The 22841-nt window shown below is 39.8% G+C and overlaps 2 protein-coding genes across 2 annotated transcripts; both read left to right on the top strand.

Annotated features, from left to right (window-relative positions):
- Window positions 1-882: 882 nt before the first annotated feature.
- LOC135642266 (anthranilate O-methyltransferase 3-like) lies at window positions 883-2182 on the top strand. The gene is made up of 3 exons (XM_065158263.1): window positions 883-1262; window positions 1351-1623; window positions 1730-2182. Exons 1-3 carry the CDS (start codon window positions 906-908, stop codon window positions 2075-2077), a joined length of 978 nt encoding a protein of 325 aa, XP_065014335.1. The 5' UTR covers window positions 883-905; the 3' UTR covers window positions 2078-2182.
- An 8418-nt stretch (window positions 2183-10600) lies between these two features.
- Window positions 10601-14649, top strand: LOC135642757 (anthranilate O-methyltransferase 2-like). The gene is made up of 4 exons (XM_065159164.1): window positions 10601-10696; window positions 10795-11202; window positions 11478-11741; window positions 14062-14649. Exons 1-4 carry the CDS (start codon window positions 10616-10618, stop codon window positions 14467-14469), a joined length of 1161 nt encoding a protein of 386 aa, XP_065015236.1. The 5' UTR covers window positions 10601-10615; the 3' UTR covers window positions 14470-14649.
- The last annotated feature ends 8192 nt before the right edge of the window (window positions 14650-22841 follow it).

The following is a 22841-nucleotide window of genomic DNA, read 5'->3' as shown; positions in this document are numbered from 1 at the left end:
TTGGGCCATAAGCCCAAATCAACTAATTGGAGATTAGAGAGAATGAAATTAGGGTGAGATCAGAGAAAGAGCGTGCAGCGTGCGGCGACGTGCAGAGAAAAGTAGAGAGAGAAAGTAAGGTTTTTGAATTTTTCTGCTTGACGATCGGTGGCAAAACGTTGTCAATTTCGGCCCAAATTTTATGTGGAGAATCCTTGCAGCAAACTCTACAATCCTAACTGTGTTGATCTACAGTTTACCCTATCTAAGGTACTTTCCTATGATATCCACTCTGTGAGACCTAGAATTCTCTTTTGAGGAGATCAATCCTACGTGATGAAGATATGCTATTCTTGAGCCAAGATCTATGATCTTGATGTTATTCTGATCCTCTAGTTATTCTAGAGAAGACCTACTGTAAACCTGTTATCATTATTATTGATAGTGGAAGTTTGAGGTGGACTACGGTCCTGGTTTTTCCCACATTGGGTTTTCCACGTTAAAAAGATTTGGTCTCACTGTGTGATTGATTTATTGCTCTATTGTTTATGCTGTGCTGATTGATATTAACATTTTGATATCAAGAATTATTCCGCATTAACAGGTTTCTTCCCAACAATTTATACTCATGGTGCTCGGAACTTGGTTTTCAAAGGGAGCGAGAGAGAGAGAGAGAGAGAGAGAGAGAGAGAGAGATGGGCAATAGGATAGAAGGAATCCTTCACATAGGTCGGAGGAGCTGGGGAAACCAGCTACGCCTCCAATTCTATGTTTCAGGTAGTGTTGAACACCCCAACTGTTTGCATGAACTTGAACAACTTACACTTGCGTAGGCGTCAGCATATCTGATCACTGGTTTGCTAACTGCGGCCCAGGAGAAGGTACTTCACATGGCGAAGCCCATATTGGAGACCGCCATAGCAGAGATGTACAGGAGGACGCCGCTCCCCGAGAGGATGGTCGTCGTCGACCTCGGTTGTTCGTCGGGTCCGAACACCTTTCTTGTGGTCTCTGAGGTGCTTGGCATCGTCGGTGACCTATGTCGAAGGCTGGAGCAGAAGCCACCGGAGATCCAGTTCTTCTTGAACGACCTCCCGGGAAATGACTTCAATAATGTCTTCCGGTCTTTGGAAAGATATGAGAAGAAGATGGAGGAGGAGAAGGGGGACCTGCTCGTGCCTCATTACGTTGTGGGCGTTCCCGGTTCCTTCTACGGGAGGCTTTTCCCGTGTAACACTGTGCACTTCTTCCACTCTAACTTCTCTCTCATGTGGCTCTCTCAGGTCGATCACTACTGTGCTTTCTCATGTCATGCATGCGGTGTTGCACTGAGTTGATGTTGTACTACTGATCATGAACTATGTGTCATAGGTTCCACAAGGTCTCGAGAGTGAGCAGGGTGTTCCGGTGAACAAGGGCAACATCTATATTGCGGAGAACAGTCCACCCCAAGTCGTGAAAGCATACCAAGAACAACACCAGAGAGACTTCTCCACGTTCCTCAAATCTCGTTACGTAGAACTAAGCATCGGAGGGGGAATGGTATTAACATTCCTAGGAAGAAGAAACAAACACCCAGCCAACGACGAGCTAAGCTATCTTTATGGATTACTAGCAGAGGCCCTTAACACAATGGTCTCACAGGTACGTCAAATCTTCACCTTACGGAGTAGTGAGAACAGTGTATTACTTGCGTCGAAAGGATGGTTAAAGAAGAGAAGTGACCCGAGTTATTGTTTATTGAGTTCAGGGAATCATATCAGAAGACAAAGTGGACTCCTTCAATTTGCCAATTTATGGAGCTTCGATGCAGGAAGTGAAGTCAGTGATAGAGGAGGAAGGTTCATTTGATGTGGAGAAAGCGGAGAGTTTCGAGTCCAGTTGGGATCCGTTTGACGACTCCGACAATGTTCTCAATGGGAAGAATGTGGCAAGCACTTTACAGGCAGTGATGGAGCCCTTGATTTCACATCATTTTGGGGATGCCATACCCCATGCATTATTCTCACTACTCGCCGATAATATTACTGCAAGGCATCTCCCAAAAGACAAATGCTACTACACCGTGTTAGTCTTTGCCTTGAGGAGGAAAGCTTGAAGGCCTGCATGCATTACAATGATAATTCATATGATCTAAGTTGTAGTTGCTCTCTAGATATAAGAACATGATGTTGATACTTATTTGTATGTCTCCTACTCAATCAAAAGATATCTGACTCGATTTAGATCGGTCGAACAGAAGTGAGCCTTCGAATTAGTTTTACTTACTACGATTGCAGAATGAAAACAAATTGGCATAAAGAACAGTAATAGCTTGTCGTCATGTCACCGCGGACACGGACATTCGAGATTGGGGGCTCGCAGTTGGCATGATGGCTTGGCCCATCGACTTGTACTCATCGAAACCACTACAAGTCATGAGATGGAAGGTGAGAGTATCATCCTCAAACATTTATTTAGAAAGTAACCGAAAAAACCCTGAAGGCATCAAACCAAGTGGGAGAATTTTTTTTTAATGTGAAAAATGTATACATTCTGCATACCTTCTCTCAGTTTTGGTTCGAGGATAGTGATAGATAAATTCTAGGGCTAACCCGTATGGCAACAATCAACAGTCACGTTAGCATCGACATGAAGTCTCAGCATTGATATGGTGCATCGCATCAACATGACACTTCAAACTCGAGTGGGATGGCTGTTTGTCCCGCACTGTCCGAGGTTGTACTATCACGAACTTAACTGGTTTTGCCTAAGTCGTGCAGCACCCTTGTGTGTCCGTCCGTAAAGATCAGCCTCCACGAATCTCTCATGGTCCCTTAGGACCTACAAAAGAGAAAACATATTAGAGAAATTACCTCACTTGGGATCCATAAGTAATTATTTTAGGAATCACTTTATAACCAATGCAAATACAAACAAACGTCATAAGCTCTGAACGGTCACACAACAAAGGATTCAAAATGATCCACTATATACCAAAATCTCCCATAAGTATCCACATGACACATCCTTTATTTACAAATAAAAAATAACCATCAAACCTAACTAAAATATGGCTGTTAAGCCTCGACCGTCCCTCTACATGCTGTGCAAAGCATGAATAAACTAAAAGACATAGACATATATGAGCATTACATTAAACACTATATTTGTAATTTTGTCCGTGACATTCTCCCCCACTTATTCCTTTGATATCCTCGTCGAAGCCTTTGCCGACATTGCAACTCATCACTTTTACTGAATCTTTAATCTTCTGCTTCAACTATAATGTGCCTCCTGGCTCCCAACTGCTCTCCACCATTGTTGTTGAGTAGTTGAACTTTTGATCTACTATACTGCTTCAACTCGCTAATGACTCTGACTCTAGTGTGAGGTTGGTTGAGTTGTGTTGATCCTTGTTGGTTCATGCAGATTCTTCATATGAAGGAAAAGATTATCTTAACTATGCTTTAGTCTCTCAAATGCCTCATGTTGTTTGAACTAGGTGGATGCTTGTTGGAGCTTTAACGAGCAACACCTTATAAACTTTTAAAGTTTTTGGGTCCTTCCTCCAAAAAATTTGCTCATCAACTCTTCTTTCATTTAGTTGTCACTTCCAAGTAGGTTCATATCACTTCTGTTTTCGATTGACATTCTATTGGAAAATAAAGCAGATAATCTACTCTCAGTAGCATTGATCACTATTGGCGATGATTTAACAACTATTGTTTTCCATTTGGTTTCTTGGAAGAGTCTTTGAATATGTGCAAATCCCTTTTGTTGGATAGATAAGAAAATTGAGATACTTGGTTTCACACATTCTCTTAAAAGTTGAGAAGGCAAAGATTACTTAACTCCGCTTACCTCCTCGAGGGTTGTACTTCATGCATCGAGTTAGTTACTAGCTTTCACCTACTCTTTGCTTACACTTTTGAAATACTCGAAGTGTTTGCACTCCTTGGGTTGAGTTAGTTACTGTGATTCACTTTTTTAATGCCATCGAATTTTTAGAATACAGAAAGTTTTCACCCAAACTTGAGTAAGTTTTTAATAGTTTTGGTAGCCTATGGGATTATACCATCTTCTTTATTAACCCAGCCATCAACTCCATTGAGTAGCAAATGTACAATATTGCATATTACCTGCTTTGTCCTTGGTCGTGCACTCTTACATTAACCCGAAGTCTTCTACTTTTGGTTATCTTGATAAGAAGCTCATTGACACCAGCCTTATAAAGTTCTCTGGCCTTTGCCCTTCAACCTTGTCTTGGTACTTAGATTTTACCTCTACATCCTCCACCTCCTCGGCCCCTTTCATGACCAAGCGCTCTCCCTCTAATGAGAGCAAGGGATCCATGACTTCATGGAAGTCTCTCCTCTGCGGTATCGTGACACTACCATGCACATGGCCCTAATATCATTCACCTCACAACTGCATCTCTTATGCGAATATGGGCTCTGGAGAAATCTAACTCTCCAACCGCTCTGATCATACCTCTGCATGATCAAGTCTCTTCATGCGACTCATTAGTACTTGCATTCGAACTTTTCCATCGATGGTACATAGCCTCCATATACTGATGACGAAGGCTTTCATCCGATGCAAAATTTAATTCATGCACGGAAGACCCACCTTTGTAGTACAATGACTTTCACTCCTTAAATCCGTAGCCCTTCTTATTATCATATTGTTCACTGAAGTGGAGCTCTCAATAGCTCCCGATCATACCTCTATATGATATAGTCTCTCATGGGACTAGATTTATATGTATCGCATTGCCACAAACTATTCCACCATGATCTACTGAACCATGTCGTCTCCTGGTGACATCTCCATATCATTCTGATACTTATGGGATGAACTTGAATTGTGATCCTTCCTATGGCCTCTGCCAACATATCGCAAGGCCTTTTCCACCTTTGATTGTGTTCACTCCTTTAGCAATCGACCTTTGTCCACCCGCTCTCGGGTCACACTCAGATGAAGCACAGCTCTAGGACAGTCCGTCGCTTAGTAGCTCCCAAAGTCCACCGACTTTGTTGAAATTATTACTCCATTGTTTGTATCCTGGGCCTCTACCCCTACCAATACAATCTCCACTATGCACCTCTTCCTTCATGGCAACTTAAATGGCAGCACTATGGCATATTTTTTAAGAGTACCCGTCTTTGCGTCCTCTTGCCTCGTGCCAAGGCCTTTTGAACCAAACTTTGACTCCGTAAGTTGAGTCGTCATAGTACCTCTATCAAATATTTCTCCTAGATAAGGTGCATGTACTCAGAAGCTCCTTTCATCTTTGGCACCATGCTAGATGAATCTTCTCCATTAGAATAAATGACCCATGGAACGATATGATCATGCTCTTGCCTCTGCAAGAGTTCATGTCCTTGACCTCTGTCCAAGGAAAACTTTGTGCCACTTGATAGGATATAAAAAAAGAAATAAACTTTTGAATACGAACAAATACTAGTAGGTCGTAACATACTACGGAATTAAATGGAAATTATAATCAAATAGAATACCAAGATTTATATGGAAAATCCCTCCAATGTGAAGGGAAAAAATCACGGGATAAATCAGAGATAATCCATTATAAGAATAATGAATATATAAATCTCAAAGTCTTTTTGCCTAAAACTCAAGCAACAATCGTAAAAGAATAAGTAGGATACAAGGATTCCGTCACTGTGCACAATATCCAAATTCTCTCTAAGTAATTACAGCAAGAATCTACTATAGATCTAATCTAACCTGAGATGAGAACACTACTTGGATGATTGAGAATCATCTCTCTGCATTGTCTTTTTCTTCTTCCCTTTCTTTCTCTTATTTTTTTGTCATTTTCTCCTCTTTTTTGAATCAAGTTGCTGCGAAAAATTTTTACCTCATTGCGATGGTTTTTTCTCCCCTATTTTCATAGCCACCACACCCTCTTTCTTAGATCTAGGGTTAGATTAAAGAGGAGATGGGCTATAGGCTATCAACCCAACACTTCTTCTTCATGTTTCATTTTCTATGTCGGCTCCTTTATGTGGCTTGGGCACTTTGCCAAGTTACACTTAAGTTGCTCTGCTCCTCGATTTGCATTGAGTTGATGATGGTCCTCACGCCTACCATTCCATGGGTCAGCCCTCCATTGAGTCCGATCTCTATATCGACTCCAAGTGTGCCTTCATTTATGTTGTCTTGAATCGCTCTCTCACTTAATCTCGCAATATATTCCCCCAGTGCATTATCTCAATCGAGGTTATGCGATAACTCAACACAGCTCTCTCGATACACTGAGCTTTAAGAAATTATTTTGAGATACTCATCCTTAACATGTATGACCCGCTGCATATGATTTTCCTTTTGGAGATATAAGACTTATCTCTCCTAGATATCTGTCCCGTTGGAGCAACTTCTCTCTTCACTGTTTTCTTTTTGAAAGTTTTGGAGACCACCATCCCCTCGGACTACTTCATCTTACTGAACAAACTGTGCATTATTTTGTCTCCCGTAAATGCATTTGCTAGATTGTGACTCTACGTTAATACAACTCCTACTGCACCCCTCAAGGCTTAGCAACATGCTGAACTTATTGCATAATTCAACCTTCTATTGACATATCCTTCTCATGCTGAAGAAAAAGTTTCAATGCTCCATAGCACCAAGTTTCAGTCGCCTTGGGATAGCCACGAACATTACATTATCTGCATACAAGCCCTTGCATTAGTACTGAATTCTTTGAGTTAGTAATTCTCCTCATCTCTATGAGATTTGCATAACTCTTTCGGTCGCTAAGCAACCCATTCCACCTTGCATGATCTCATCCTTTTCTAAGCGCCTCACTTGCCTTGAGCACCATCAAGTATGGTTGTTAACGTCAAGCCATAGCTCAAACTCATCCATTCCAACTTTTGTACGCTACGCATTCTTCTAAGCTTGCTTATCCTTGTAGTGCCTCTTGCATGAAGGGCTAGTCATTCCTCTGAATGTCAATCTCAGATGCCCGCTCCTTTGAGCGACTCATATTCCCTACATTTTCATGCTCATTTTCTCCCGAACGATCATGCGCGTTGGATACCCTCAACATAGCCCCGTTAGGTCCCCTACATTTGGATACCAAGTGTTTCTATTAGTGCTTGTCCCACTCTGATATCATCTGTCATGGACTTAGCTGGTTTTTCCTAAGTCGTGCAGCACCCTTGTGTGTCCGTCCACAAAGGTCAGTCTCCCCAAAGCCTCCTATGGTTCCTTAGGATCTACAAAAGAGAAAATGAATTAGAGAAAATGCCTCACTCGGGATCCACAAGCAATCATTTCAGAAAACACTTTATAACCAATGCAAATTACAAACAGATTTTACAAGCTCTGAATGGTCGCACAACAAAGGATCCAAAATAGTCCACAAACCAAAATCTCCTACAAGTGTCCACATGACACAATCTTTATTTATAAGTCGAAAACAACCACTAAACCCAACTAAAATGGAGCTATTAAACCTTCGACCGTCCCTAACATATATGAGCATATATGAGCATTACATTAACAACATGTTTATAGTTTTATCCGTGATAGTACGAGGTGGGACCACATAGCATAAAGCCGCTTCGAAAAAATTTGAAATGGCGTCGCACAGTGCTGATCCTATGCAGGTCGATTAATGCTTGCACAGTAGGTACAAGCCATCGCCCGAGGAGTCAGCCGCCATTTATCGATCATGTATAATCAACTCTCATTCGTAGGTATAAAAGTCAACCCCTTAATCGGTATCAGGGGAGGCACTTCGGACATTCGATCCCTTTATCCATATAATACTAATTTAAGTTTCAGAGGGGTCGAGTCAGGAAATCTCTCTCCCAACTTTGGCCTGTGTACAAGAGCCTAACGATGAAGAAGCAAGCCACTCACCACAAGAGAAGATCACATTCGGGAGACAGGTGTCAAACCGACCCAATGCTCGCTTCTGCTACCCGAGTATCCATATTGGCAACCTTGCACATTCAGGACTGAACCAAGCCGTGCTGATATCTCGATCATGATGTAAGTGTTCATCAATAGATAGAATATGCTTGTATCCTGTATCTTACTTTTAATAAAAAGAATCTCACTAAGGGTCTAATCAATAAAACACTTTCGATGGCTAAGTTAAGATACTATCAAAAGTTTATAAATATGAGAGTATTACCCATTAGATGCATATGTCTAATAAGTGTTTGGATTTAATATGTTAATTTTTTACTAATAAAATATTAATGACCTTATCAATACCCATACATATGTCTAATAAGTGAATATTTTTCTAAAAAACCTAGGAGCGACCTACACTGAAGAGATTTGACCGATGAGAGTCATGATCGCCTTTCCCGATGTGATGTGCATGTTGAAGACAATGAACTTTGCGACTGAGTTGGATTTGCCCAGTCAGACTGCTGTGGATCAGAATGGTCAGGGATTGATTGGGATGAATCTATCATGATTTTTTTTTGGTTTGGTTGAGATCAATTCGGGTATTCTAAATTGGTCGGAAATATTGGCAATCTGTGGGAATTAGATGAAGGGGTTGTGCAAGCTTCATTCTGCAACAGCTTAAAGATTAGTGTTATGATGTGGAGTTTTAAGAGATAGCGGGAAAAAAATAATTAGCTGTTTCTCGAAACCTCAAGTTATTCCATGTGTTAGACATAAATCTTATTAGGATAAGATAAGATGTTAAATCATTATTAGTTCTATCTCCAGCACACAGTGACCCAATTATGATAAAGATTTAATATTTTCAATTCCATCACTGATGATTTGGTGTTAATATTGGCCCACCCCTCTATACAAATAAATTTATCTTACTTAAATTTAAATATTTGATAGATTATGATTAGAATTTGGATTAATGATTCTGGAAGTATAGTTATCAGGATTTATTCTTATAAATATATATTGAGTATTAAGTGTTTTATGAAAGATAGAGGTAAGATACTTTGAGTATTTATTCTTAAAAATATTAAAAAAAATTTCTTATTTATGTGAGAGAGTGTACTAAGGGTTTTTGGCTTGGGTTTGGGTTAACTCAAGCTAGAGTGATCCCTTGCACTAATTTTTCTCATATAGTGAAAATTTTAATTTTTTTTTCCATAGAAATAAGTAGGGAGTTGTCAAAGAATGCTAAATCTTGTGTCGACTTTCTAAGTATATTTTTTATTATTAATCTTAGGCGATTTCTTTTTTACTATTAATCTTAGGAGCTTTCTTTTTTATAATATTTTTATTATTAATACTATTAATCGTAGTTATGGAGTTGTAGCGACTGGTGTACTAAGGGTTTCATGCCCCTACTAAATGAAAGATTGCATCAAGGGTTGTATCGTATGTAAATAAAAAGTAAAGATAACAAAGTGCTGAAAATAAATTATATGTATAGGGGATGATAAGTACATATAAGTTTCATTTGCAATGCAAAAAATAAATGATCATATTTATGACTTTTAGGATGTAGATAATTATAAGGGAAAAAAAATCCAATAGTCAGATGAATGTCTCTTTTCAGAGTCAAGTAATATCATTGACTTGATGCAGCTATATAAGATTCATTAGCAGGTTTGTTGGAATTTGGTGTTGGATCATGAACCAATTCAATTCATATAGATGTGAGTAATTCTTTAAGTCAATGGTTTAGTTTTGTATATAAGGCAAAAAGTGAAAAAATACTCACCAAGGTAGGAATTATTAGGGTTGAAAGTATTTTAGGAGTTCTAATTAGGTTTTAACTGCTTGGGAGGAGTTTTAATTAAATTCTAACTACTTGAGATGAGTTTTAATTAAATTTAAATTTTTTGATGGATGAGGATTATAATTTAAATTAGAGACTATGAATAATCATTAGAGAATTAGAATTTATTCCTATAAATATATACATATTTAATCTCAAGATTTTGATGTAAGAAAGAGAGACGATGCTTATAAGGGTTTTTCACTAATAAATCTAGAGGGTTGACAAAAATGTTTAATGGATTTAGGTGAGAGAGTGTGCTAAGTGATTTTAGACTTAAGTTTGGGTTAAATCAAGAGAAAATAATTTCTTGCATTAATAGAGTTATCGAACCATAATATTACGTTAATTTTTTTATATATTTTTTTTAATTATTAAAATTATCATTTTCTTTTTGCTTAAAGTTTATTCTACATCCCGGCGACACTTTCAGAAGGACAATCTGTCCCTTCCATCACAGATCAAATTAAAGGGGATCGAAGGAGTGATGAGAGCGTGTTCCTGTTTCTTTCCTAGCTATTAAGATGCCAACGAAGACTGATAACGACGAAGCAGGAGCACAGCTGAAACAAGAGGAGATGATGTGTTTCTCTGAAGCTGTCTTGGTGGTACCTCCATGCATTCATTTACTATCGTCCAACCATGCCACCATCTCCTTTAACCTAGTACGGACAGTGACATACAAACAACCATCTTGGTGGTACCTTCGTTCATTCATTTACTATTTTCCATCTCCTTTGACTTTGTTAATGTTGTCAGAGAAAATGGTGTTATTGCTTTCTATGTATTCTCCGAAGCATGTTACAGCTTCTGCACAACCACAGTGGTCCTTATAGGCTATTTATAATCATGGTGCTCGGAACTTGGTTTTCAAAAAGAGAGAGAGAGAGAGAGAGAGAGAGAGAGAGAGAGATGGGCAAGAGGATAGAAGGAATCCTTCACATGGTCGGAGGAGCTGGGGAAACCAGCTACGCCTCCAATTCTAAGTTTCAGGTAGTGTTGAACACCCCAACTGTTTGCATGAACTTAAACAACTTACACTTGCGTAGGCGTCAGCATATCTTTTCACTGGTTTGCTAACTGCGTCCCAGGAGAAGGTACTTCACATGGCGAAGCCAATACTGGAGGAGGCAATAGGAGGGGTTTACATGTCGCTGCTCCCCGAGAGGATGGCGGTGGTCGACTTAGGTTGTTCCTCGGGCCCTAACACTTTGGAGGTGGTCTCCGAGGTGCTCGACGTGATTGGCAAGCTACGGCGGAGCCTGGGACGCCAGGAGATGCCGGAGATCCTGTTCTTCTTGAATGACCTCCCGGGGAATGACTTCAATCACGTCTTCCGGTCTCTGGGAGATTACAAGAGGAAGGTCGAGGAGGAGAAGGGGAAGCTGCTGGTGCCATACTACGTCGTGGGAGTTCCAGGCTCCTTCTACGGCAGGCTTTTCCCTTGTCAAAGTGTCCACTTCTTCAACGCTTCCTGTTGTCTCAACTGGCTCTCTCAGGTTGCCTTCCTCTTAATAAATGACAATTGCTACACTATTATTTTCTGAATTCTACTTGTTTTCTTTGTTTTTTTTCATTATTTACTTTCTTAAAGCGGCTATGATTGGGACGGTTAATTAACTACCAATAACTAAACAAATTCTCTGAAATGCTCACTCACTTCATCAGCATGGTTAACCTCATAAAGAAAAGGAAGATTGCTTGAAACATCACACAAAACCTATGTTACTTTTGTTTGCTAAGGCAAACTTACTTTTAATTCTGAAAATATCAGGTTCCTGAAGGTGAACAGGGAGTTCCACTCAACAATAAGAACATCTATGTTTCAGAGACAAGCCCACTGGAAGTTGTTAAAGCATATCAAGACCAACACCAAAGAGACTTGTCAGGGTTCCTTAGGTGCCGTCATGCAGAACTAAGCTACCGAGCAAGAATGGTATTGTCATTTCTAGGAAGGAAAGGGAGTTATCCACCCTCGGGAGATGTGGGATACTTTTACGGCCTGTTAGCCGAAGCCCTGAGTGCTTTGGTATCACAGGTACCTTTCTCTTCTTCGTCTTCTTCTTCACGTACCAGTTCATATCCTTCCTAGTTCATGTTTATTGCATGGTTGGCCTTTATCTTACCGCAAAGTTGAATATGGTAAAACACAAAAAAGAAAATTAAAAAATTAAAAAGATCAAACCAAATGGTTTCATTTCAGGAGAGCTGTTTATGTTGGCCTTTTTACAAAAAAATTAGAAAGAAAAGAAAATAGTACAAGAAGCTAGAAGTACTTTTAATCTGTAGTATTTTCGATTGATCATAAAGTACCTAATTATATTGATTAAAATATATAGTATAAGTTTTTTAAAATAATAATAAAAATCTATCATATCTCAATAAATCTTTTCATCCTAATTAATTTATTTAAATCTAAATTTTTATTTTTTATTTTATCTAATTCTAACTATTTAAATTAATCTTTACACACCCCCTTAATTCAAATAGTTGTAACTTGAAGTTGGCTTCAGAATAAAATTTATCATTTATTAAATATTTTACGAAGATATTGATAAAATTATCTTTTATTAAAGATTTTATGAAGATTTTATCAAATCTTTGAAATGTCTCATGTCATATGATTACTATATCCACTATCCAAAAACCAAACAGACCTAGAATATTCTTTATTATCCAAAAACTAAACTGATCTAGAATATTCTAAGATGTTATAAAGAAAATATTTTCTTAATCTCTTTTTTCATAATTATTTTTCACATGATAATTTGTTTGATTTTTATTCCAATAATCTTTTTCAAGATAGCCATATTTTTATAGTAAGAGTAGAGAGGAACATTTGAATTTTTATTTTTGTACCAATAATTTTTTTTAGTATGTCCAATTTTTTTACAACAAAAACATCAATGAGTTTCTTTGTTACCTGTGTTTGAGTTCCTCTTACCCTCGTTTAATTGATCATGACCTCAGCTATTATGATCTCTCCCTTGAGATATGACTTTTAAATTTTTTTTTATCGTTCTTCTAATCTATCTTCATTTCAAGAGCATGTTCTAAAGTTTCATTTGAAGATCTATTCACTTTTTGTTCATAAATTAAAAGAGATCCCACTAATTCATCAATAGATAATGTACTTTTATCCTTATCTTCTTCTATATCAGTAGAAATCATATTAAATTTTGGAGATAAACTTCATATAACCTTTTCTACTACATATTGATCTTTTAGATTTTCACCATAATATCTCATTTGATTTAGATATGTTTTAGAATAATTAGCAATAGATTTAGAATCTTTCATCATAAGAGTTTTGAATTTACGTCAAAGAATTTGAAGCTTTAAAATTTTTACCTTGTTTGTGCCTCCAAATACACTTTTTAATATTTTTCAGGCTTCTAATGATGTTGATATCATCATAATTCAAGAAAATAGGGAATTATCTATTATTTATTATAGCATGTAGAGGGCTTTTGCATCTTTCTATGTATTCTCATTCATATGATATTTTTGATTTTTAATAATATTAGAATCTTGTAGATCATACTTAACAAAATCATATTCTTCCAAATTTCATAATCCTTATGAGATAAATAAAGTTTTCATTTTAACAACCTAAAATTGATAATTATCATATTTGAAGATAGAGAGAAGTTGATTAGGAGCACCTACTCCTGTCATCTTTTTTTTTTTTTTTGCATATACTAGCTTTCTCTTCTTTTTTAATCGATGTATTTCTATTGATATTCTTTGAATCAGGCTATGATATCATATTGTTGACTTTCCTATAGAACTTCAGGAAGAAAGGAAAAAGAATAGTAGAAGGAACTATAAGTAATTTCAATCTACGATATTTTGGATTGATCCAAGAGCACATATTTATATTGACTAAAAGATAAAATATAAATTTTTTAAAATAATAAAAAAAATTATCATACCTCAATAAATATTTTTATCCTAATCTATATATTTAAATCTAATTTTTTCTTTTATTTATCTAATTCTAATTATTTAAATTAATCTTAACAGTTTAAATCCATCATCCTCCAATTAATTACAGATGATAGGATGTGAGGGAGGTGGAGAATCAAATATTTACATAATCACAAGTAGTAGTAGAACGGGGAAGAGAGAGGAAAATAAACAGCATTGCACCCTTGTTGCTCATAAAAATTTAGTGGACTTGGATCGATCTGGTCAGAAGCATGGCCATGTCATGCTCCAACAGAAACAAGAAAGAGAACATAGTTCAAGTGTAAAGAAATAAATAGTGAGCAAACACAATCCCAAAGAAATAAATTGGAGGGAGTGCACTTTAACCTTTCATACCCTCTTGATGGTTTGGCGACATTATTGTCCAGGGAATCGTAGAGGAGGACAAACTGGTGACCTTCAATTTGCCGTATTATGCACCTTCCATGGAAGAAGTAAAGGCAGTGATCCATAGGGAAGACCTGTTTGATTTAGAACAAACACAGATCTTTGAGGCTAATTGGGACCCGTTTGATGACTCGGATGATGATTCCGCTGCATTCGACAGTATAGCAAGCGGAAAGAACGTCGCAGGATATGTGAGAGCAGCGTTTCAACCCTTGATTGAAGAGCATTTCGGGGATGCCATACTGGATGAGTTATTCTCTATATATGCAGCCAATGTCTCCAGGCATCTCCTTCAACAGAAAAGTAAGCACTACCTATTTGTCATTTCCTTGAAGAAGAAGAAGAAGGAGGAGGAGGAGGCTGACGGCGATGGTGCTGCGGCTTGGTGAACCTGCAATGCCATGGGAGCAACATTTGTCATTTAATTACTCTTTATCAGCATGTGTTCAACTCTTTCCAATAGACGTTATAATTGAGCTCATGTAAATCCATAATATTCTTCGTGAGATAGACTGCATTATTATTATCTGAAAATAAAATAAAATCGTGTGACTATCTTTAACAGTTCATTGGGTACTCATATTTCAGTTATTAAGAAACACATATTTTTCTCTTTCTTTTCTATCACAAAAATTAGTTTCTTATATCCTCATGTGTATATTCGTGTGTATATGATCACATTAAATGATACACAAATATGATCTAAGCTTTACTTGGATATAAAGAGAAATAAACTTTATATAGGAACAAATACTAGTAGGTCGTAACACGCAACAGAATTAAATAAAAATCACAATCAAATATGACATCAAGATTTACGTGGAAAACCCCTCCAAAGTGAAGGGTAAGAACCACGGGACAAACTACAGATATCCACTATAAGAATAATAAATATACAAATCTCAATCTTTTGCCCAAAACCCTAGTAACAATCACAAGAGAATAACTGGGATAAATGATCACTTCACTGTGCACAATATCTAAATTCTCCCAAAGTAATCACAATAAGAATCTACTGTAGATATGATCTAACATGAGATGATAACACTACTAGATGATTGATAACACTATTGTAGATCTAACATCTATATGCTTCGACTTAGAATGAAAAGTTGTGTTCTTACACAAATGGATGACACTCTGGCTATCATAATGCACCGCATAGTTTTTCTATTTCAGCCCCAATTCTTGTAAGAATTCTTTCATCCATAATATTTCTTTGCATATCTCTATAGCAGCAATATATTCAGTCTCTGTGGTAGAGAGAGCAATACACCTTTGCAACTTGGATTGTCATGACACCGCCCCCCCTGTAAAAGTAAGTACATAACATAAAGTGGACTTCCTCGTATCAATATCTCTTATTATATTTGCATATGTGTAACCTATCAACACAGGTGATCCACCTCCAAAGCTTAAACAAACCTTAGAGCTCCCTCTGAGGTATCTAAAAATATACTTGTCTAGTGCTCTTTGTCTGGATTTGTAAGAAATCTGCTAGTAACACCTATTGCATATGCGATGTCCGACCTCGTACATACCATTACATACATTAAACTTCTAACTACTGAAGCATAAGGAACTTTTTGTATTTTCTCCTTCTCCTCATCACTTGACGGACTCTGTTTTGAACACAATTTGAAGTGACCTGCAAGAGGAGAAACAACTAGTTTTGAATCTCTCCAATACCTTCTCGATGTATTTTTTTTGTGACAACCAAATTTTCTTATTTTTACTATCACGAGAAGTCTGCATACCTAGTATTTGCTTTGCTGGCCCCATTTCCTTAATTGCAAAAGACTCACATAGTTTCTTCTTTAACCTATCAATTGTAAATATATCTTTCCTAAGAATAAGCATGTCATCAACATAAAGTAAGAAAATAATAAAATTCTCACCAAATCATTTGATGTACACACAATGATCTGAAGTCATTCTTTTGTATCTATTTTTTGTCATAAATGAATCAAACTTTCTATACCATTGTCTTGAAACTTACTTCATACAAGCTCTTCCTCAACTTGCAGATAAAGTTCTCTTTACCTTTGACTTTGAAACCTTTTGGTTGCTTCATATAAATTTCCTCCTCTAAATCACCATGAAAGAAAACTATCTTCACATCTAACTACTCAACCTCTAAGTCCTGGCTAGCAGCAATACCAAGAGCAACACGAATAGAAGATATTTTAACAACAGGAGAAAAAATATCTTCAAAGTCAATACCTTTCTTTTGACCAAGGCCTTTCACAATCAATCTAGCTTTGTACATTAGTTGAGAACAATATTCTTAAGTCTTTAACCTGAAAACCTACTTGTTCTTCAAGGCCTTCTCCATTTTGTAACGGACAAACTTCTAAACAAGATGTTGGATGTAATGCTTATGTCTGTCTGTTGTCTTTTGGCATGTTCATGCCTTGTATAGCAGGTAGAGGGGCGGCCGAAGGCTTATAAGTCCCATTTTAGTTGGGTTGGTGGCCTCTTTAGGCTTGTAAATAAAGGTTGTGTCATGTGGACACGTTCGAGAGCTTTTCGGTCTGTAATGGACCATTTTACCCTTTGTTGTGCAACTATTCAGAGCTTGTAAAGTCTGTTTGTAATTTGTATTGTCTATGAAGTGTTTTTCGGACATGTTTGCTTGTGGATCCCGATTGAGGCGTTCTTTTAACCCGTTCTCTCTTTTGTTGGTCCTAAGGGACAATGGGAGGCTTCGGGGAGGCTGACCTTTGCGGACGGACGCGCGAGGGTGCCGCACGCCTTAGGCAAAACCAGCTAAGGTCGTGACAAATATGGTATCAGAGCGGGACAAGCACTCATAGAAACACTTGACATGCAAACGTGGGGGACCTAGCGGGGCTGCGTTGAGGGCAGTCAGCACACGCGCGACCGTTTGAGGGAAAACGGGCATGGAGATGTAGGGAAAAGAGTCGCTCAGAGGAGCGGGCATCTAACATTGGCATTCAGTGGAATGGCCAACCCTTCGCGCAAGAGGCACCACGAGAACAGGCAAGCTTGGAAGAATTTGGAGCGCACAAAGGATGGGATGGCTGAGTTTGAGCTACGGCTCAACGTTGACAACTATACTTGATGGTGCTCTAGGCAGGCGAGGCGCTTGGCAAGAATGAGACCATCCAAGGTGGAATGAGTTGCTCAACGACCAAAAGAGTTATGCAAAGCTCACAGAGGTGAGGGGAATTGCTAATTCGAAGAATTTGGTACTCATGCATGGGCTTGTATGCGGACGATGGAATGTTCGTGGCCATCCCAAGGCGGTCGAGACTCGGCGCCAATGGAGCATTAAAACTTTCTCTTCGGCATGCAAAGGACACGTCCGTAGAAGGCTGAAGTGTGCAACGAGTTCAGCATGTTGCTAGGCCTTGAGGGGTGCAGTGGTGGCTGTATTGACGTGGAGGCGCAATCTAGCAAGTGCGTTTGCAAGAGGCAGAACAATGCACAGTTTGTTCAGCAGATCGGAGTAGTCCAAGGGGATGGTGTTCTCCGAAAACGAAGAGAGATGTTGCTCCAACGGGACAGTTATCTAGGAGGGATAAGTCTCGGCACTCCAGAGGAAGAATCATGTGAGACGGACTTCACATGTTGAGGAGGAGTACCTCACAAACAACAACCCCACGAAGCTCAATGGACTGAGCAAGCAGCGAGGAGTTGCCGCATGATCTCGCTCGAGAGAAGGCATTGGTGGATGCATTGCGAGATCAAGTGGGGGAGCGACCTGAAGCAACTTAAATGAAGGCACACTTAGAGTCGATATGGAGATCGGACTCAAGGGTGGGCTGACCCGTGGAATGGTGGGCGCGAGGGCCACCATCGACTCAATGCAAGAACGAGGAGCGGAGCAACTTGGGTGTAACTTGGCGAAGTACCCAAGCCGCATGAAGGGAGCCAGCAGTGAAGTTCGAACATGGAGCAGAAGCACAGTGCTTTCCTTAGACAGAGGTCAAAGACATGAACTCTTGCAGAGGCATGGGTAGGATCATGTTGTTCCATGGGTCCTTCTTTCTGACGGAGCGGACTCATCTTGCATGGTGCCAAAGACGAAGGGAGCTTTGCGGCACATGCACCTTAACTCGGAGAAGCATTTGATGGAGGAACTAAGGCGACTCAATTTGCGGAGGCGAAGTTGGGTTGAGAAGGGCCTTAGCACGGGGCAAGAGGACGCAGAGGTGGGTACTCTTGAAGAATATGCCACAGTGTTGCCATTTGAGTTGCTATGAAGGAAGCAGTGCGCAGCGGAGATTGTGCTGGTAGGGGCAGAGGCCCAGGATCCAGACAATGGTGCACAGATTACAGTGAAGTCGGTGGACTTCGAGAGCTATTAGGCGACGGACTGTCCTAGAGCGGTGCTTCATCTAGGTGTGACCCAGGAGTGGGTGGATGAAGGTCGATTGCCAGAGGAGCGAACAAAATCGAAGGTGGAAGGGACCCTACGATGTATTGGCAGAGGCCACACATGAAGGGTTCACAATTCGAGTTTATTCCACAAGGATCAGAATGCAATGGAGATGTCACCAGGAGGCGACATGGTGCAGCGGATCGTGGTGGAACAGTTCGTGGCAATGCGATACACGCAATCAGTCCCGTGAGGGATGAGATCATATGGAGGTATGATCGGGAGTTACTGGAAGCTCCACTTCGATGAACAACACGACGGCAAGAAGGGCTATGGATTCAAGGAGTGAAGGCCATGGTACCGCAGAGGCGGGTCTTCCGGGCGTGCATCGAATTTTGCATCGGATGAAAGCCTTGGTCATCAGCATATGGGGGCTGTGTTCCACCAAGGGAAAAGTTCGAATGCAAGTACCAGTGAGTTCCATGGGAGGGACTTGATCATACAGAGGTATGATCGAAGCAACTGGAGAGTTGGACTGCTCTAGAGCTCATATTCGCTTAAGGGAGCCCGACAAGTCAGAGGACAAGGTCGAGTAAGCGAACGTTGCTACCAAGGAAGCTAAGGAGAACAGAATCGGTGCAAACTCTACAACGTGATGGCAGAGGCCATGCATGGGAGTTGCAGTCTGTCTTTCCATCGACCAAACAGACTGCTTGGAGAACACAGAGGTGTTGAAGCAGGGGGTCGAAAGGGGCGAGGAAGCGACGACGAGTCCAGAGGGACTTAGCTACCCAAAATCAAGCATCAGTTAGAATGGAGGTGGACTTAGAGGAGTGCCACGGAGACATCTCTACTGATTGTGAAGAAAAGGGATACAGAGGCGAGGCGACGGATAGTAGGGCCATGGGCATGGCAGCGCCATGGTACCGCAGAGGCGGGACTTCCGTGCAAGTCATTGATCCCTTGCTCTCATGGAGGGAGAGCGCTTGGTCGTGAAAGGGGCCGAGGAGGTGGAGCATACAGAGGCAATCTCCAAGTACCGAGACAAGGCTGAAGGGCAGAGGCCAAGAAACTTCGTAAGACCGGTGTCAACAAGTTTCTCATCAAGATAGCCGTAAGTGAAGGACTTCGGGTCACGCAAGAGTGCACGACCAAGGAACGAAGCAGGCAGTATACGGTGCTGTACCTTTGCTACTCAGTGGAGTAGGCGGCAGGGTTGATGGAGAAGACGGTACAATCCCAGAGGCGACCTCATCTATCAGAGAATTACTCCAAGTTGGGGTGAAAACTTCCTGCATTCCAGAAGTTCAATGGCTTTGAGAAGGTGAATCACAGTAGCTAACTCAACGCAAGGAGTGCAAACACTTCAAGTGCTTCAGAAGTGTGAGCAAAGAGCAGGCGAAGACCAGTAACCAGCTCGATGCATGAAGTACAACCTCGAGGAGGCGGGCGAAGTCAAAGTAACCTTTGCCTTCTCAACTCTTAAGAGAATGGGCGAAACCGAGTACCCCAGTTCTCTTATCTATCCAGCAGAGGAGCTCTGCACGAGTTCAAAGACCCTTCGAAGATAATGGAAGACAATAGTTGTCAAATCCTCACCAACGGTGATCAGTGCTACTGAGAGTAGATCGTCCGCTTCATTTCCCAACGAAATGCCAATCGAAAGCGGAAGTGATGCGAACCTACTTGGATGTGACAACTAACTGAAAGAAGAGTCAATGAGCAGATTTTGTGGAGGAAGGACCCAAAACTTCAGAAGTTTGCGAGGCGATGCTCGTTAAAGCTCCAACAAGCATCCACCCAGTTCAAGCAGCATGTGGAAATTTTTCGAGACTGGCGCAGAAAAGATGGTCTTTTCCTTCATTTGGTGGATCCGCAAGAATCGACAAGGATCAACACAACTCAGCCAACCCCCCCAATAGAGTCAGAGTCATTGGTGAGTTGTAGCAGCATGGCGGATTAAAGGGTCGACTACTCAAAAACAACAGCGTAGAGCAGCTGGGAGCCAAGAGGCGCATTGCAGCTGGAGCGGAAGATTGAAGACTCAGCAAAGGCGAAGAGTTACAGTGTTCACAAAGGCTTCGACGAGGACGTCGAAGGGATAAGTGGGGGAGAATGTAACGGACAAACTTCTAAACAAGATGTTGGATGTAATGCTTATGTCTGTCCGTTGTCTTTTGGCATGTTCATGCCTTGTATAGCAGGTAGAGGGGCGGCCGAAGGCTTATAAGTCCCATTTTAGTTGGGTTGGTGGCCTCTTTAGGCTTGTAAATAAAGGTTGTGTCATGTGGACACGTTCGAGAGCTTTTCGGTCTGTAATGGACCATTTTACCCTTTGTTGTGCAACTATTCAGAGCTTGTAAAGTCTGTTTGTAATTTGTATTGTCTATGAAGTGTTTTTCGGACATGTTTGCTTGTGGATCCCGATTGAGGCGTTCTTTTAACCCGTTCTCTCTTTTGTTGGTCCTAAGGGACAATGGGAGGCTTCGGGGAGGCTGACCTTTGCGGACGAACGCACGAGGGTGCCGCACGCCTTAGGCAAAACCAGCTAAGGTCGTGACAATTTGGTAGTTGCACCAAATCATATGTATGGTTCTTCTGAAGAGCATCCATCTCTTTCTGCATAGCAACTAACTACTTTTTCTGCTCACTTTCAACTATTTCTTAGTAACTCTCTGGTTCACCTGCATTAGTAAACATCACATACTCCTTTGTAGAGTATCTTCTTGAAGGTTGATGTTGTCTAGAGGATCTTCTCAATTGAGGCTATGTAGGAAGTTGCTCTCCAACTTCTTCTTGCTTAACATGTCCTATAGGTATATCAACATCAAGCTCTATACCATCTTTCTACACATCTCCCCATCACCCAGATATACTGGAGGTGTAACTGGGTGAGGTGTAACTGGGTCACAATATGCTAATCCTTCTGCAGAAGTCTTGGCTGGTGCCTTCTTCTTCAAATCCTCAAAGGTTTGATTCTCTAAGAAGACTAAATCTCTACTTCTATATACCTTTTGCTTTTCTAGATCTTAAAGCTTGTAACCAAACTGATCATGTAAGTAGCCAAGAAAAATACATTATTTAGTCTTACCATCTAACTTGGACCTCTTATTGAGAACATGTGCAAATACACAACAACCAAACACTCTTAAATACCTATAGGAAACATATTTCCCTGATCATACATGCTCTATAACATCACCGTCTAGGGTTGTACATGGTGATAAGTTGATCACATCAACTACAGTCCTCAAAGCCTCATCCTAAAACTTTTTGGATAGCTTGGCCTATAAAAGCATACATCTGATTTTTTCCATGATGATGCAGTTCATCCTCTCTGTAATTGCATTATACTGAGGTGTACCTAGAACTGTCATCTCTTGTTGGATCTCATGTGACCTACAATAATCATTAAATAATCCTGTATTCTCACCATCATTATCTGATCTTATTCATTTCAATTGCCTTTCTGTCTCCCTTTCAACTCTGATATGAAATTTTTTTAAGACATTAATAACTTGATCTTTGGTCTTCATAGTATAGCATAGGCTCAAACTTTCCTGAAAAAATTATTTATAAAGTGACAAAATAAAGTGCATCAATGATGTTATGAACATTAATAGATCCACCAGGAGTTTTTGTTCTCAAATGACCACATCCATCTGTATAAACACGGTCTAAGGCATACATTTTTCTAGACAAAGTAGGACTAACAAATGAAACTCTATGTTGTTTACTAGCCAAACAATTAATACAAGAGTTCAAATATGCACTTCTGAGGTCTGACAATACCTTTCTCTTAGAAAGAGCTTGCAGCCCTTTCTCGCTCATGTGTCTCAATCACCTATGTCATAACTCTATGCTGAAGTCTTTCTCTATAGCATTCAGTTGCTTATCATAAGCTTTGCCCTATAAACTGTATAAGGTGTGACATTTCTTTCCATTAGCTACAATAAGAGAACCTTTACTGAGCTTCCATTGCCCTTTGTGAAATCTGCTATCATAATCTTCATCATCTAATCTTCTAACTGAAATTAAATTCAGCCTCAAATCAACTATATGTCTCATATCCTTAAGCACCAACTTGTAGCCAAGGTTGGTCTTTATGTAGATATCACCCATGCCAATGATGTTTGCCATGCTATAGTTGCCTATCTTGACAACACCAAAATTTCTAGACCTGTATGTAGCAAAAAACTTCATTCGTGGTGTAGTATGATAAGAAGCACATGTGTTAATCACCCACTCAAGATCCTGACACACATAAGAAAAAATATGAGACAAAATCAAATAATCACTACCCTGCACTATAGCTTAATATTATCTTTTGACTCTATAGACTCCACTTCTTTTTTCTATTTCTTTCTTTTCTTAGGTTGCTTAAATTGATTCTTGTAATATCCTTTCTCACCATAG

Source organism: Musa acuminata, chromosome BXJ3-7 (genome assembly GCF_036884655.1).
Source record: "Musa acuminata AAA Group cultivar baxijiao chromosome BXJ3-7, Cavendish_Baxijiao_AAA, whole genome shotgun sequence".
NCBI classification, from domain to species: domain Eukaryota; kingdom Viridiplantae; phylum Streptophyta; class Magnoliopsida; order Zingiberales; family Musaceae; genus Musa; species Musa acuminata.
The sequence above is the reverse complement of the archived record's forward strand: the minus strand, read 5'-3'. Positions and strand labels throughout refer to the sequence as shown.

Excerpts from the sequence above, each read along its gene's own strand:
- LOC135642757 (XM_065159164.1), top strand. The coding sequence starts at position 10,616 with ATGGGCAAGAGGATAGAAGGAATCCTTCACATGGTCGGAGGAGCTGGG. Across the intron at positions 11,203-11,477 it reads GTCTCAACTGGCTCTCTCAG|GTTCCTGAAGGTGAACAGGG; the intron begins GTTGCCTTCCTC and ends TGAAAATATCAG. Across the intron at positions 11,742-14,061 it reads TGAGTGCTTTGGTATCACAG|GGAATCGTAGAGGAGGACAA; the intron begins GTACCTTTCTCT and ends ATTATTGTCCAG.
- LOC135642266 (XM_065158263.1), top strand. The coding sequence starts at position 906 with ATGTACAGGAGGACGCCGCTCCCCGAGAGGATGGTCGTCGTCGACCTC. Across the intron at positions 1,263-1,350 it reads CTCTCATGTGGCTCTCTCAG|GTTCCACAAGGTCTCGAGAG; the intron begins GTCGATCACTAC and ends TATGTGTCATAG. Across the intron at positions 1,624-1,729 it reads TTAACACAATGGTCTCACAG|GGAATCATATCAGAAGACAA; the intron begins GTACGTCAAATC and ends TATTGAGTTCAG.